Below are 14,695 nucleotides of genomic sequence, written 5' to 3'. Positions count from 1 at the left end.
TCCTGGTTGGGTCATTTATTATAGACTCCCAATGGGATATCTGCCTCCTTGGCCTGCCTCAACTTTACCCATAAACATTGAACTCCTTCCTGCTTGGGCAAAGCAGGGAACTCAGCAAGCCTAAGGAGAACCATCGGGATGTGTGGAGTGAGCTGTCTGCAATGCAAGTAGAAGCCTTACAGCCATCTGTGGGTAGTAGGCAGGGAGGCCCTACAATGCTCTGTGTGGTGGCCTCTGACATCAGGGACTTGGTGGCACTGGAGGAACATCTCCCCACCTCCCATCTGCTGTCAGAAGGTCCTGACTCAGGTAGGTGAGAGGAAATGCATCCTGTGCTGTACCCTCCACCCTGGCTGGGTACTTACATGGGGGTGGGTACATGAACTTCTCTGGGTTGTTGCTGAGCAGAGCATTCTTGATGTGGCTACGGCCCACGCCGCTGGCCCCTGCAAAGGAAGAGGGATAGACAGTGGAGCCTGGAGAGGTGGGGCCACACCTCTGCAGCTCTCAATCTGAGGAAAGGTGCAGAGCTCCTGGGGCCTTGCCCACAATCTGCTTTCTGAGATGATCTGTGGTGTTTTCCAGGCCTGGAAGAGGCTCTCCCTGTCCTGGGCCTGCTTACTTCCAGTCTGAGCTGGAGATGGGAGTGGTGCCTCCTGAGTGGCCAGCACAGCTGGGCTGTGTGACCTGTCCATGCCTGCTGGGCCCACTGACAGGGCCTCAATACCCAGTGTGGGAGTGCTTGCTCTGATGCAGCTGCACAGACCAGAGCTGCTTTTAACAAAAAAATATCCATGAAGATACTTAGGAGCTGGAAACTCCTGAATGAAATCTACTTCAGCATCACAGTGCAGGTGCCAGACTTTGGACAGTACTTCATGGAGGAGGTCAACCTGCCTGGTGACTGCTGCAGGCAGAAGATATGCTCCCAGGTTTTGAAGGGCAGTGCTACCCCAGCCCCTGCCCATTCCTGGTTCATGCAACCCCTGCACTTTGGAAGATGCCTGGGGCAGGACCTACCAATGAGCACCAGAGTCTTCCTCTTGAAGGCAGGCAGCCTCACCACTTCCTCATATGAAACCACATCCAGCTGGTCAAAAACTGGGGTGGAGAAATGAGACAGCAAATGGTGAGAGGCGGCTCAGCTGCAGCAGCAGGATTGGGTGTGCTGGACTGAAGCCACATTCTCTTTGGGAAAAATGGGGGGAGCAATCAGGACTGGGCTCTTAGCCCCATTTGTCTGCTCGGGGAAAAGGGCAGCAGCCTCAGCAGCAAGCAGCATGGGGGGTGCTGCAGAGCTGGACCAGCAGCTGCCCAAGGAGAAGCCAGGGCTGCTCTTGCTCAGTAATTCTGCCCAGGACAGTACGACCTGGGAGCTGGCAGGACGCTGCAGATAGCTTCCTGCTGGGGGAGCTTTATTTATCTTGCTAATTTATGGCCTTGTTTGTTGCTGGTTGGAGTTGCAGGCTAGGCTATGAGCCAGCATGTCCTCAGGCACCTGCCTTTGCTGGCCCAGAGCATGGGTGGCTCAGGGGCAAGCTCCCTGTCCCACTAGGGACATGGCATGACAGCCATTTGGAACAGTTTGCAGTGCTCCCTAATTGCTAAGCAGTAGCAAGGCCACCACCTGCCCTGCGTTCAGCAGCCTGTGGGGTTTCAGGCCCAGGAGTTCCATCTCCCAAGGAGCCTGGGGCCAGGAGTGACAGGGATTGTCACCACACAAGAGCATGAGAGCTTGGTGCCTGGCTCCCCATGAGCCTCATGAACTACAGCACTGCATGGGGACACAGCTGTGGCTACCTGAGGGGTATGAGGACTTTGGAGAAGGGACTCAAAAGAGCTGACGGCTGTGGGGTATTCTCTTGAGGTCCCACTGCCAACACAGCTGGGCCATTTGGTCTGACTCCAGTGGTGGACAGACCTGCTCCTGCCCAGAGGCAGGAGTGATGGCAAGGGCTGGGGATGGAGCCCACTCCCCTGCTCACTTACTTGAGCTGTGCTTGGCCAGGTATTTATCTTTGCACTTCTTCTTCTTCCCAAAAGGGCTACAGCTTGGGGATTCACTCTGACTGGACTGGGTGACACTTGCCACACGCCTGCCAAGAGAAGAGGACACAACCACAGTCCAGTTGTCACCCCAAGCCCAGGGCAGCAGCAGGACTGTCCCTCAGACAAGCAAGGGCAAGAGGAGCAGGGTAGCTGCCGAGACAGGTAAAAACTCACACAGAAGCAGATGAAAGGGACATTTGCCTCCTTTTCCCAGCAGTGATGCTGGTGTTATCCAGCACAGTCATGCTCCTAGTAGCACATGTTCACTGTTCCCACCTCCACTCCCAGATCCAGCCCTTCTGGCCAAATCCAGGGACCTACCACTCCTGCAGCTCTGGAGAAGGAATCAGTCCTGCCGACTCGGTGCTGGAGCCCTCCACCCGGCCCTGCCACCAGTTGCTGTCATCCTTGTTTATGATTTGAATCACATCGCCAGTCTGAAACTTCAGCCCAGCTTCCTTGCAGGGGATCAGGTTGTCTTTTTTGGGGTCATAGTCAAACTGTGCCCTCATGAACATCTGCAAAAGACAACGCAGGCCAATGTCAGCATGGCCATGCAGGGTGACTGAACTTGGTTGTGTCCAGCTCCCAGGCCCACATTGCATTCATTGGCAGTTACTGCAGAGCCAGCTCCAGGCACAAGATCCCTGCTCCAGGAGGAACTCCAGCCCCTGCTGCTTTCCAGGCCCCATGAGGCTGGGTGGGGAGAAAGGAGAAGCCCTGGGGAAAGCTCCTGGACATGGAGCTGCAGTGAGATGTGCTGGTGGGTTAGGGAGGCAGCAGGGTGGTATCTTGGCCCTTCTGGGAGCCAGTGAAACAGCTGCTGGCTCTAGGCAGGCCTGCATGCCCCACAGCTCATGCTCAAGCCCTGACATGCAGCCCCCCTGCAGTCCTGAGTGCTGCACACTGCTGGTGAGCAGAGTCAACAGAGCTGAGTTGTACTGGTCCACCTGGAACAGTACAGTGCACAGCAACTCAGGTCTGCAGTGAGCCACTGCAACAGTACACCCTGCAACCCCATGTCATGGGGTCCCCAGGGAAGGCCACATCTCAGTCCCAAGCTGTGGAGAGTCCCTGGCCTCTCCACAGCACTGGACACTCCCCTGCATTTGGGAAGCCAAGGCCACGGTGTCACATTCAGCCCTGCCTGAGTCTGTCCTGGCCTCTTCTGCATCAGCCACTCTTGCAACATTAAATTCACCACAGCTGCAACTGGACATGAGCTGTTTCTGCTTCCAAAGCCACTGTGCCACCCTCCTGGGGCTGGGGAAGCTCTGGGGACCAGAAATGCATAAGAAAGTAGCCTGTGCCTTCTGCTTGCTCAGCTCTTTGGGAAGGAGTCTACAGGGCCTGCTCCCGCTGGGGCAGCCCATCCCGCTGCCTCCCCCTGGCCCCAGCCCTCCTGAATCCAGCAGGCAGCGGGCACCCCGGGGCTCTCACTGCTCCCAGACACCTTTGCAAAGGCCAGGGGAGAAACAGCATGTTGCTTTTGCACACAGACCTGGTTTTCCAAGAAGGCTGTTCAGGACAAACAGACATCAGAGAGCAACAGGATCAATGAGAGTCACCTACCCCTGGGATGAGGACAAACCATACAAGTGCACCCAGCAATTTTGGCACTGCCACTTGCTCTCAGTGCCTGGATGAATGATTTCTTGACTGAAATGCTGCTGCATCTCTGGCCACTGTACCTGGGAAGATCAGGTCAGGACAAGGTGGTGGTGGGAAAGCCAAGGCAGGCTATGGAGGATGGGGAGTGAAAAGCAGGGTTTATGGAACTATAAGGCTGTGGTGAGGCACAGACTGCACGATGCTCTTGTTCCCCTCCTGGTGTGGTGCTTTTTTCTTTGTTTTTTTTTTGGGTCTGTCTTGTGGACCTCAGGCTGCTGGGAGTTCCCAGTCAGGATGCAAAGCCCCAAGCCGGCAGCATGCCTGGCACTGCCCAGCAGTTGTGTCACCAGCAGGAGATCCTTCTACAGGGGATGCAGCACTATTAGACTCAGCCTCATGGTTGTGCTCACGCAGGCTTCCCCTAAGCACAACCCTCTATTTATCTCAGAAAAGTAGCATGCAGCAAGCAGGCAAAGGCTAATGCCTATGTCCTCTCCTCAGATGGTAGGCAAGGCCTGGAAAGTCATCCTGCCTGGGGAGGATAGATCATGCTGTCCTTGTTCCACATTAAAACAGTTTCCCACAGTAATGTCTGCCTTCAGCAGTGCTACTGGAGGCACAGGGACAGCAGGACACAAACATGGTTTCGTTTCACTGCCAGAAAAGCAGAACATATGGATCAAACTGTGCCATGAGATCTCTCACAATGGAAGACGAGAAGACTGAGATCTCTTTTCAGGATGAGGACTGATGCTTGCTTTGAAAGCACTCTGGCACTAGGAAGCTGGTCATCAACACAAATGACACACAGCCAGCACTGCCCAGGAACCCACCTGCCTGGAACCCTGGCAGGTTTCCATAGCCCTGCTACCCCAAGTCAGACATAACCAGGCCACTTCTGGAGCCATCCACTCTTACACCAGTTAGGAGTTAGCATCAGACAGCTTCAGGCATCATGCACAGACTGCAAAGGACCAGCTCCAACTGCAAGCTTTTTGCCGCCTATTGCCTACTCTCTTTCTTTTTGCCTGCTGCCATCTCTCTTTCTGAGGCTGGAAGCCCAGGTACTGAGCAGGCTGCAGCATTAGAAGTCCTGATCTTTGAAGTCAAAAGGCTGCAGTCTGCACCTTGGAACAGGCTGGAGGTGACCTCAAGAGCTCTGAGTTCTCAGTGCTTTTCATTAGGATCCTTCCAAACAGCCCTGCCCCAAGAGACACTCAGTTGACCTCAAAGTGGCTTGTCCAGGCAAGCCAGGGCAGGGGGATATTGTGATGCCAGGACTGCACTGTCCTGCCTACCAGGTCCTGAAATGAAGATGATCAAGGGGATCCAGGAGTTGAAGAACAATCCCAAGTCCTCTCTCTGCAGTGGACTGCAACAAGCAGGGACACGGGCAGCCCATACACTGGGGTTCCGGGGAGCAGACACCACCACGGCTCGGGACATGGGGAAAGGGAGCACAGCTGCTACTGCCAGGGAGCTTCTCTGTGTCCTCCCTGAGCCCACGGCCAGCCCTGGGTGAGACAACTGTGCTCTTTCCCTGGCACTGAGCTGGCCTAGCTGAGTGCAGCTGTCTGAATCAGGCCAGGGAGAGCAGATGGACAGCAAGGAAGGGCAGACATGGGCTAGTGTTTAATTAACAAGCACGTGCAATGCTGGTTGAGCTAGAATGGAGACAGCATGGGCTCAGCTAGAAGCTCAGGCACCTTTCACTTGCCATCATGTTCAGATACTTCAGCCTCTCTGGGTAAGGAAGGAGGGTGACATGGGTTCCACCAGCCTGTCCCAGGACTGTTCAGCTCCCACTCTGTCTCTCTGAGCTCCTCTCCCACTCCTGCCTATCCACAACATGGGAGCTGTGCTGAAATTGGCTCCTACACCCAGAGACAGGACAGCATCCCAGCCACCACGCACTAAAGTCATAGCAGAGGAGCCAGCCCTCTCTCCACAGTCCTGAGTTTTGGCCACTGCAGGACTTCAAAGGCAAAGCCAGACAGGTGTCACCCCATGACACAGCATGTCTCCTCCACCCTGGCCATGGCAGCAAGCACAAGGAGTTGTCTTCCCTTCTCCTCCCCATTCCCACCCCCACTTCCATCTTCCCACTCACTGCTGCTCACAAGCACGTCGGAGGCATCCGGATGTCACCTTCCTTGTGGCCAAAGCACCCAGGCACCAGTGACACCCAGGGTGAGCCTGGTGCTGTGCCTGGAGGTGCTGCTGTGGCCCTGTAATGGGGATATGGCTCTATCTGCCGCAGCTCTGCAGGTGGCAGGAAACTCCTGGTGTGCACAGACCACTGCCTTCCCACCACCAGACACCTCAGACATGCACCACTGTGGCGCAGTTCCAGAACCCAGGCCCCCGTTCCTACATACACACTGGGTACATACATCTAAGGTTTGAAGCAATGTAAGTACAGGACAGGTCCCTGCACCCTCCAGCAGCTCAGCAAGGTGACCAAGCAGCCATCCCCTTGTCTGTCCCCTGGCTCAGAACAGCTCTCTCCCCACCACTCATGCCCTGGGGTTTGTTCTGGTCCCACCCAGTGCAACACCCCTGTCCTGGCACAGCCCACAGGCCTGGAGGCTGCACTTACCTGGAGAGCAGGGAGGCGGCTTTGTTGGTTGGGAATAACTTTTATTGAGACCATCCCCTTGGTTTCTTTCTAGTGAACAAAGGAAGGGGAGAAAGAAGAGTTGGAGAAGGTGGTGCCTGGACAGCAGCAAGCTGTGCAGGGAGCTGCTGAGTGCCAAGACCCACAAAGGCAAGGCACTTCCATGCTCCCAGCCGTGCTGTGATGCTGGGGCACAGCACAGCCAGGCCAGAAACAGCTCCACTGGGGCTGGGCCAAGAGCTGTGGCAGCACAGCTTTACCATGCTTGTCCCATCCCCATGGGGGAACACCAACACACACACAAAGCTGGCTGTGGGCACTGCTAAGCATCACCATAATGAACATGGAGATCTGCCCTGCTTCTGCCAGGTCTCCTCCACCTGTCTGCTCCATGCTGGCCTCTCATTTGTGCCCTCCTGGTGACTTCAGAGGCACAGCACACCTTTGCCTGCCACAGGCCAGATGCACTGTTGACCCACACACTTCATGGTCTAGTGGGGACAACCACATCTGGAGGCTTCGAGGAGCCTCCTGGGCCAACTGCCCTTCCTGGGAGGCAGACAAAGATATGCTCCCCCTTGGTCTCACTGTCTGGAGCAGGGATGTCCTGGAGAGGACCATGGCACTGCAGCAGGGCCAGGCCTCCTGCTTAGGCTGCTGGTGGGTGTCTTCACCACCACCACCACCTCCTTCTGGCCAGGTCTCACACGTTGGGCATGGATCAGGATGATCTCAGTGTATGAACCCAAAGCAGGTCTGACACTCTGTCTAAAGCTGTCTCTAACAGGGCCTTGGCAGGATCTTCATGATCTTGGAAGCAGAAAAATGGCACCAAGGTGACCTGCAGGAGTGGCTCAGGTCTGCAAGAGCAGCCAGCCCCTGGGCTGGAGTTGCACACCAGCCTTGGCAAGCCAAGGTGGACTCCAACCCCCACAGACATCAGCACACGTCAGGGACATGGCCAACAGTTTTCACTGCTGCTCTCAGGTCAAAAATAAGCAGCAAGCACAGGCCACCAAGGCTGTATGCAGAGACCCAGCACTTGGCTGCATCGCAGCACCTCAACACAGTGGCCCTGGCTCCTGCCACACACAGCTCTGTGTTTGCCCTGGTATCTAGGGCAGGGTGAATGCTTGGCCAGCATGTACATCTGCAGGCCAAAGGGGTCCTTCCAGGGAACAGCCCTGCCAAACACAAATACCTACCAAAATCTTCTGCAGCTGGTCAACTGAATGGTTGCTCACACTCTGCCCATTGATTTCTATGATTTCATCACCCACGTGAAGGGAGCCTGCCAGCAATGGAAGAAACATGAAAACGCAGGACAGGACAAAGGCCACCCACCAAATCCAAACTTACAAAGCTCCACCAGCCTCCTGAGCCCCTGGGTAAGCTGTGGCCAGGACATTGCAGTGTTTGCCTGAGCAATGCCTATGGAGCTACACATGTCGCTTAAGCACATTCAACTAAAGCACAAGGGGGATGAACTGTCCCCCTCCCACCCAATACACAAGCTTCATCCAGTCTGAAGATCATCAGGTTTTCCCACTGTGTGTCCTTCAGCGATTCAGACTGGGCAAAGCACCCACTTCAGTTATTCAAACCCAACCCCAAGCACCTCACCTGAAGCCAGCCTCTTTATGACAGCCTCCTTACAGAGCCCTTAACACAATCATTCTTGACTTTGTGTTTTCAGTTTATGTACCCAGCCAGATTACAGCCTCAGATATACCACTATAAATCAAGTTCCAGCAGTATTATTGGACTGGCTCCTGTGTTGTTTTTGCAGGAATAAGCTCAGATTTCCCATTTGGATCCAGGGCTGGAAAAGGGGCCACTTCTTCTAAGCACAGGAGATTGCATTTCCATGTTCCCTTGGCAAGACCCAAAACCCAGAAAATAACACCTATTCATACTGGCATCCAAACCCTTCATTTCTCCCTAAAGCCTCCAGTGTATTAAGATGACAACCATGCAGTTGTCCATGCAGAGAACAGCGAGTCCTGAGTTCCCTATGTGTTCCTAGTGAACCTAGTGCATGGACACAGGTGTCTATGCCTCAAGGGAAAGCCAGCAGTGCTGGGGGACTGCCTTATCTCTGCATGGAGAGAAAGCAGCTGCAGGTGTATACCCCACACACTGCCTCTATGACAGCCTGGTTACCTTGTCTGTGAATCATGCCCCCATGGAAGATCCTGGCCACTGTGCAGCTCTGCTTGTCATTGATCTTCAGTGTGATTCCCTGGAAGACAGGAAAATCCATGACTGCTCACTGGAAAGGAGAGTTTCCATGCTCTCAGCAGAGTCCTCTCCAGGCCCATGTGCACAGTGGGCTGCACAGTGACTAGGGGAAAGCCCCCTGCTTGGCCAGCCCAGCCTGCTGAGGCTCCTCTTGGCATAAACATCACTACCCTTCAATGGGGCTTGCTCTGGGTCTCCAGGCAGCAGGATCCAGCACCTTCTTCCCATGGCCACCTCCAGTGATCTCCTGTTCCCCCCAAGGCTAGCCCCTCGCAAAGGTCTGTCTGCCCCTCTGCCCCCTGGGTGCTGCCAGGCTTCAGGACCTTGCCAGCTCTCACCATAGGCTCCTCCGTGACCTTCTCAAACTGGACAAGCCGTATCTTCCGCACCTCGCGGCCGCCGCTGTGGGAGGGACTGCCCAGAGCTGCTGAGCCATTGGTATAAATGTCCTCAGTCGTGGCGTTCAGGGACTGAGTGATGGCCTGTTGGAGCAAAGCAAAGACCAGGGTTTAGGGGCTCCAGCTGAACAGGGCCCGGGAGTGCCAGCTCTGTGCTGTGGGGCTGAGCTACTTCACTGTTAGGGTGCCCAGGGCACAGAGGGAGGGCAGACCCACACGCTGGAAGGGAGAAGAGTAAGAGCGAGAAAAGAAAAAGAGAAAAAGAGCTTCACCCTTGAAGATGTGGACCTGATCTGCAGTTTTCCAGACTGCAAAACACAGGAGGCAAGAAAAATTTAGAAAAGCTACAGGTAGCAGAAGCCAAAATTGTCCACAGCTGATATCTTCTGCAACAGCGAGCCCCAAACACTACTTGGGTGCTGCAGCAGCTCTTGGCCCACAGCTGGCTTGTTGCAGAGCATAAAGCCCAGGACAGCTCCACTGAGAGAACAGAGCAATTTGAAACTCATCCTTGAGTACTGGGGCCAGGCTCTGCTCTTGCTCAGTCTCCAAGTTCAGCCTTTCCTCATCATTGTTAATGGGCAGCTAACACGGCGCGCGGCTGTGTCCATCCAGGCACTGAAGCCAATGTGCTCTTGAGCCAACCAGAAACTCCCTGTTCCCCTCCCCCACTGCCAGCTACAGGCCAGTTTGGCCTGGCCAACACTGGGAAGCCAAGCAGAGGCTTTCAGACATGGGGAAATCTCTGTTCTTTGTTTCCAGCAGGTGCAGGCACTGAGGCAGGTATAGGAGTGCACAGGGTCCTGGGCAGAGACCTCCAAACTTGCTCTGCCATACAGCAGGGACACTGCAAAGTTAGCTGACACATCCCAGTCTGAGAAAGCCTGGCACAGTCACGTTAAATCACTCAGGCATGCTGGGCAACATCTCCAAACAGCCCACAGATGTGCCAGTTTGCTCCCAAACACAGCAGACTTCCCTTGAGCCTCTACCAATTTGGTGTTGGCCAAGCAAAACCAAGGCCAGATTTGATCTGCAGCCTCTGCCCACCTTGTTAGCATGCTCAAATCCCTGCACCAGCCCCTAAGGAAAGCAATCCCTCCCAGCTGCCCCACCCTACCCCAGGCTGCTTACTTTGATGGGCAGGTTACACCGAGCCTGGAGGGGAAAAGAGACTGCTGCCCCATGCCACCAAAGGTCAAGATCCAGTCAGGCTGTGAGGAGGTTTGTGCGGGTGCAGCTGGGGTGAAGAGCATTTGCTGAGAGGGTGCAGCCACGGCACCAAACCACAACAAAATTTGGTCTGGTTAGGGCCGTGCTAGAGTGCTGCTGGGCTGAGCCAGCAGCCCAGCCCTGTGCAATGACCCCAAGCAGAGAGGGAGCCAAAGGCAGGGGCCGCAGAGCCGGGACTAGCTGGGTCAGCGGGCGAGGTGCTGGCAGAGAGGGCCAGACCAGCAGCCTCAATGGAAGGGTGCTGGCAGGGCCAGGCTGGAGCAGAAAGGGCACAGGGAGCTGTGTGCCCACGCTGCAATGACAGTGAAGAGGTGTGATTTATTTTTAAGCCAACTACTTCTAAAAGAGCAAACCAACCTCCTCCTCAGAGGTAAAAGACAACTGCATGTGCTGCAGCTGCCAAGAGCTTAAACATGGAGGTGGAGGCCAAATCCCAGCTCAGAGCAGCAACTGGGCCAACGACTTGTGAGGTGGAAGGAAGAGTGACTTGCAGCCCCCCCCCAAGCTTGTGAGCCCCAGCAAGGCATGCTGCTACCGTGCCATTCTCAGGGAAGAGGGACATATCCAGGACTGCAGGTGCCTAGAGCCGGCCTATGGTTCTCTACTGGCTGTCCCAGCTCTGCTGAGCTAGCACATTGGAGGAGGAAGAGGAGGACAAGGAACTTCTCCAGCCTTGCCTTAGGTCAAAGTGCCCAGAAGGTGTTTTGAGTCAGCACAGATCACACTTATCTTAGTTGTGCCTTGGGAAAATGTTACAGTGTGCAATCCCAGGCTCCAAACCGCTAGGCTCAGCAAAGTCCAATGACCCAGGACACAGCACGGTCTGCTCCAGGAGCTGGGAGTTCTCACCCTCACCATTCCCACTATCCCTGCCAGCTGAGCCTCCCAGGCCTGACCTTTGCTTTTTTCTGAGAGCTGGAGAAAACACCCAGCCCTTGACACTGATGCAGCATCAGTGTCACCCTGGAGACTCCCAGAGAGCAAGCCTTGCCACCAGAGACTCACTGCTGTGCCTGGGGATGGCACCAGTCACTTGATGGCAGCTCTGAACCCAGCAGGGTCCTCTAGCCACTCCCTCTGACTGAAACAGAGCCACTCAGGATGGCAGGTGGGTGGGGATGGGAAAATGCCTGACTTACAAGGAGGACCAGGGAAAATGCCAGAGTCATAAAGAGGACCAGGACCCACAGGGTGGCAGATTCCAGCTCCGGTGCTGGGCAATCCAGAAGCTGGAGACAGATGTGCATGACCCATGCTCCATGTAAGTAAGTGAGCCAGCTGGCCAGATCACCTGCCCTGCACTCCTCTGGCAGCTGCTGCACTCTCAGCTGGACTGGCCCAGCGTAGCCTGTGACCTCAAGAGCCTTTCAAGTCCTGCTGGTGGCAGGCCTGACCCTGCTACTCATGTGCTACTCCGCAGGAAACATCTGCAAGGGCCACTACGAGCCAGCTCCATGGCCACCAGCCACTGATGGTCCTGCATAGCCCCTGGTTTGGTAACTGCTGGGGCCAGCCTCAGAGCAGACGTGGGGCAAGGAGGGTTGGGAGGCTGAACTGCGCAATAGGGCTGCTGGGCAAGGCCAAGCAGCATCACTGAGTGCAGCCCTACTGGCAGCTGACTGGTGAGGGTACAAATCCTCACGCACAAATCCTGCTCCAGGTGGCAATGCACAAAGAAGCCAAGAGTTCCACAGGTCAAAGAGGTGCACCTCAGCTCCCTGCCCACATTTTCTGTAAGACCCCAAATTTCTGCCCTGTATCCCAGGGCAGAGGGAAGGGCACCAGCTTCCCAGGCAGTGTTTGCCAACAGGGAATTTGACAAGTGTGGAGCAGTGCTCAGTGGGGACCCCAGGGCTTGGTGTCCTGTCCCCCAGCGGGGTCAGAGTCCTCTGCCAGCGTTGCTACTGCACTGGCTCAGCTGAGCTGCACGCCACCGGGCAAATCAAACATTAACTGGGCAGCTTGCTTGTAGAAGGCTGAAGCAGCACTTGGAGAAAGCTGACTGTAGTGCAAAGGGCATGTTCAGTGGTTTGGTTCTTGGGCTCTCCTTGCTGCTCTACCCAAGAGACATCAGTATCAGGTGGCCTTGGAAGAGCAGAGCTTTCTGGCAAGAACGTGGAGAAAGGTCAGGTGCTGTCAGCTTCGCCAAGTGGACCTCCAAAGTGCAGCAGTTTGGATGCAGAAGGGAACCCTGGAGCTGGGATCCCCTGGGTGTGTGCTAGGGAGGCTAGTGCACTTCATTACAGAAAAGTCTTGGCCCAGCAACCCCTCCTCCCACCCTCTAAGTACTTCAGCCTCACCTCCCCACCATCCAGCAGATGGGTGAATCACTCAGTACAGCTTAAAAAAATGAAACAATGTGCAAAAAGAGCAAACTAGCAAATGAAAAATATTGAGATTGGGAGCTGCTTTTGGGCTACTACAGCAGGCTGAAAAGCATCAGCCATGGGGGCACTTAAAAGTAAGTAATTCATCCCTGCCTTCTGCTAGGGTGCTACTGTCTTCTCAAGTCTGCCAGCAAAACCACAGAAGCAATCTCACCCAAGACCCCTTCCAGCAATATGTGTTTAACATGTTTAAAAAACAAACAAACGAAAAACCCCATTTAAACCAAACAGGATTAAATTGCTAGCACTGGGAAAAGCCCTGGCAACACCAGCAGGTCGCAGTGGGAAGGGGAACAGAGAAACAGGAGGGATATAAATTGCTGTGGAGGCCAGAAGATGCCACTGGGTCTGGGTCTGCATGCCCTTCCACTGACACCAGACCATGAAGTGCTGCAATGGAGAAGGGTGAGATTCTCAAGGAAGCACAGTCACTTTTGCTGAGGCATCATCTGCCCAGCAGAAAAGGCTGATGCAGCCTTTCAGATGTGTTTGTGAGACCGGTCACTTCCAAGGTGGAGTCAGTAAAACTACAACACCGACAGAAATCTCGATTTGCTGCCCAGCCTTGGGCAGCATCCCCACGTCCCAGAAAAAGCCCTGCAAAACAGCTTGCAGATGTTACACACTGCAACATGGGAAAATACATAGGAGACTAAAAAGTCAGAACCAGACCTCCCCACTTCATTTTGTTCAAGCCCAGAAGTTTTGCTCAGCTTCCAACCACTCATTTTGCCTGTGGTCATTTCAGGATTTGGTCCCTGGGGGCTGAGGCCTCAGTTTGCTTTGGAGCTGGCAGACCTGCCTGCTAGGAACCACTGCCCACAGGGAAGCACAGTGTCCCTTCTATACCCTCGGGCTCAGCTCTCCAGATGTACCCTCCTTTTCTCCACTGGTCTCCCAAAGGTCGCATTTGCTGCCCATTTTACAGCTGGGTAAGTGAGTCATGGCCGATAAGGGGACATGCCCAAGGTCACCCTGCCTACCAGGTGCACAGCTGGGAATAAAGCCCACATCTCTTTGGCCAGTTGAGATAAGGAAAAGATATGCAGGCATGTGGTGGAACTTAAGAGGGCAAATGGCTTTCTCCACTTCAGCTTGGTTTCTGGCAATGAAATGGCTTCCACTTGCTGACAGCTTGTGTGCCTTGCCATCACAGGAGGAATGCAGGACGGCACTTCCCAGTGCATGGCTCTGCTAGAGGAAATGGGGAAGAGAAACCTCTCAGCTGCCCTGTTTGACTCCAGCCAAGGAGTAGCCAGCAAGACTCAGAACCCCTCCCAAGAGCCGCTGCTGGGTCCCGTCCCTGCTGTACCACAGAGGGGCCCACAGCCACCGGGGCCAGCAGTGTCTCTTCATGCTCATGAGGGGGGTGAGCACTTGAGTGACTGGCAAGCTCAGGACACATAACCCCAGCTGGGTGCCAGCCCTACAGAGCTCCTCTTAAAAGGGCCCAGACAGATCCCGGTTTGACATCTCCCTCTTTATTCCTATGGGAATAAATATACCATAATGCCAGGGAGCCGTGGGCCTGCTGCCATTGGCAATTTGTCCATGCTCTGCCTGTGGCCAGGCAAACCCTCTGCCTGGATCCTGCAGGCTGAGGGATGGCAGAGTTCCTCTCATCAGCTGCATGATCCAGGTACTTTGCTTTATAAGCTTTTTTCTTTTTTTATTTAAAGCACTCTGCCAGGGTTGAGCGATCAAAAGTGCATGAACCACTGGTGTGGGACAGATCTGACAAGCCTCTTTTGGATGCTGTACTGTTTAACAGGCTCAGCCAAGGGCAGCAGTTCAGGGAGTTTCCTCCCTACTCTCAGAGGCTCCCCACAGCTGCAAGGAAACCTCAGCTCAGGCATGTTATGCCGTGGGTCTGTCAGGAACTCCTGCTCATAGCCAAAATCTCTGCTGGGAGAAAAGCATCAGCTGCTTAGCACTTGGAACTGTTGACATTCTCCTGGTTGCACCCAAGCTACCCCAAACGGTGCTCCTAGCAGAACCGAGAGGGCTGCTGCAGCCTGCTCGCCTTCCACTGGAGGTGGGGTGTGCACCTCCCTGGCCCACCCCCTGCCCCGAGGTAGATATGAGAACGGCTGGTTGCATCCTCCTCTGGGGCTGAGATCCACCACCACCCTTCCAGACCATGCTGTGGACCTGGAGGT

The 14,695-nt window shown here is 54.8% G+C and overlaps 1 protein-coding gene across 1 annotated transcript; it reads right to left on the bottom strand.

Annotated features, from left to right (window-relative positions):
* Nucleotides 1–365: 365 nt before the first annotated feature.
* Nucleotides 366–9,000, bottom strand: LOC103767957 (55 kDa erythrocyte membrane protein; the record flags this gene model as incomplete). The annotated part of the gene is made up of 8 exons (XM_008935090.1): nucleotides 366–446; nucleotides 1,021–1,101; nucleotides 1,990–2,096; nucleotides 2,371–2,567; nucleotides 6,260–6,328; nucleotides 7,483–7,568; nucleotides 8,441–8,519; nucleotides 8,857–9,000. Coding segments are annotated over 8 exons (844 nt in total), but the record flags the coding sequence as incomplete, so codon positions are not given.
* Between the last annotated feature and the right edge of the window lie 5,695 nt (nucleotides 9,001–14,695).

Source organism: Merops nubicus, unplaced genomic scaffold, assembly GCF_000691845.1.
Source record: "Merops nubicus isolate BGI_N331 unplaced genomic scaffold, ASM69184v1 scaffold36252, whole genome shotgun sequence".
Lineage (NCBI taxonomy): Eukaryota > Metazoa > Chordata > Aves > Coraciiformes > Meropidae > Merops > Merops nubicus.
This window is presented reverse-complemented; position numbering and strand designations above follow the sequence as displayed.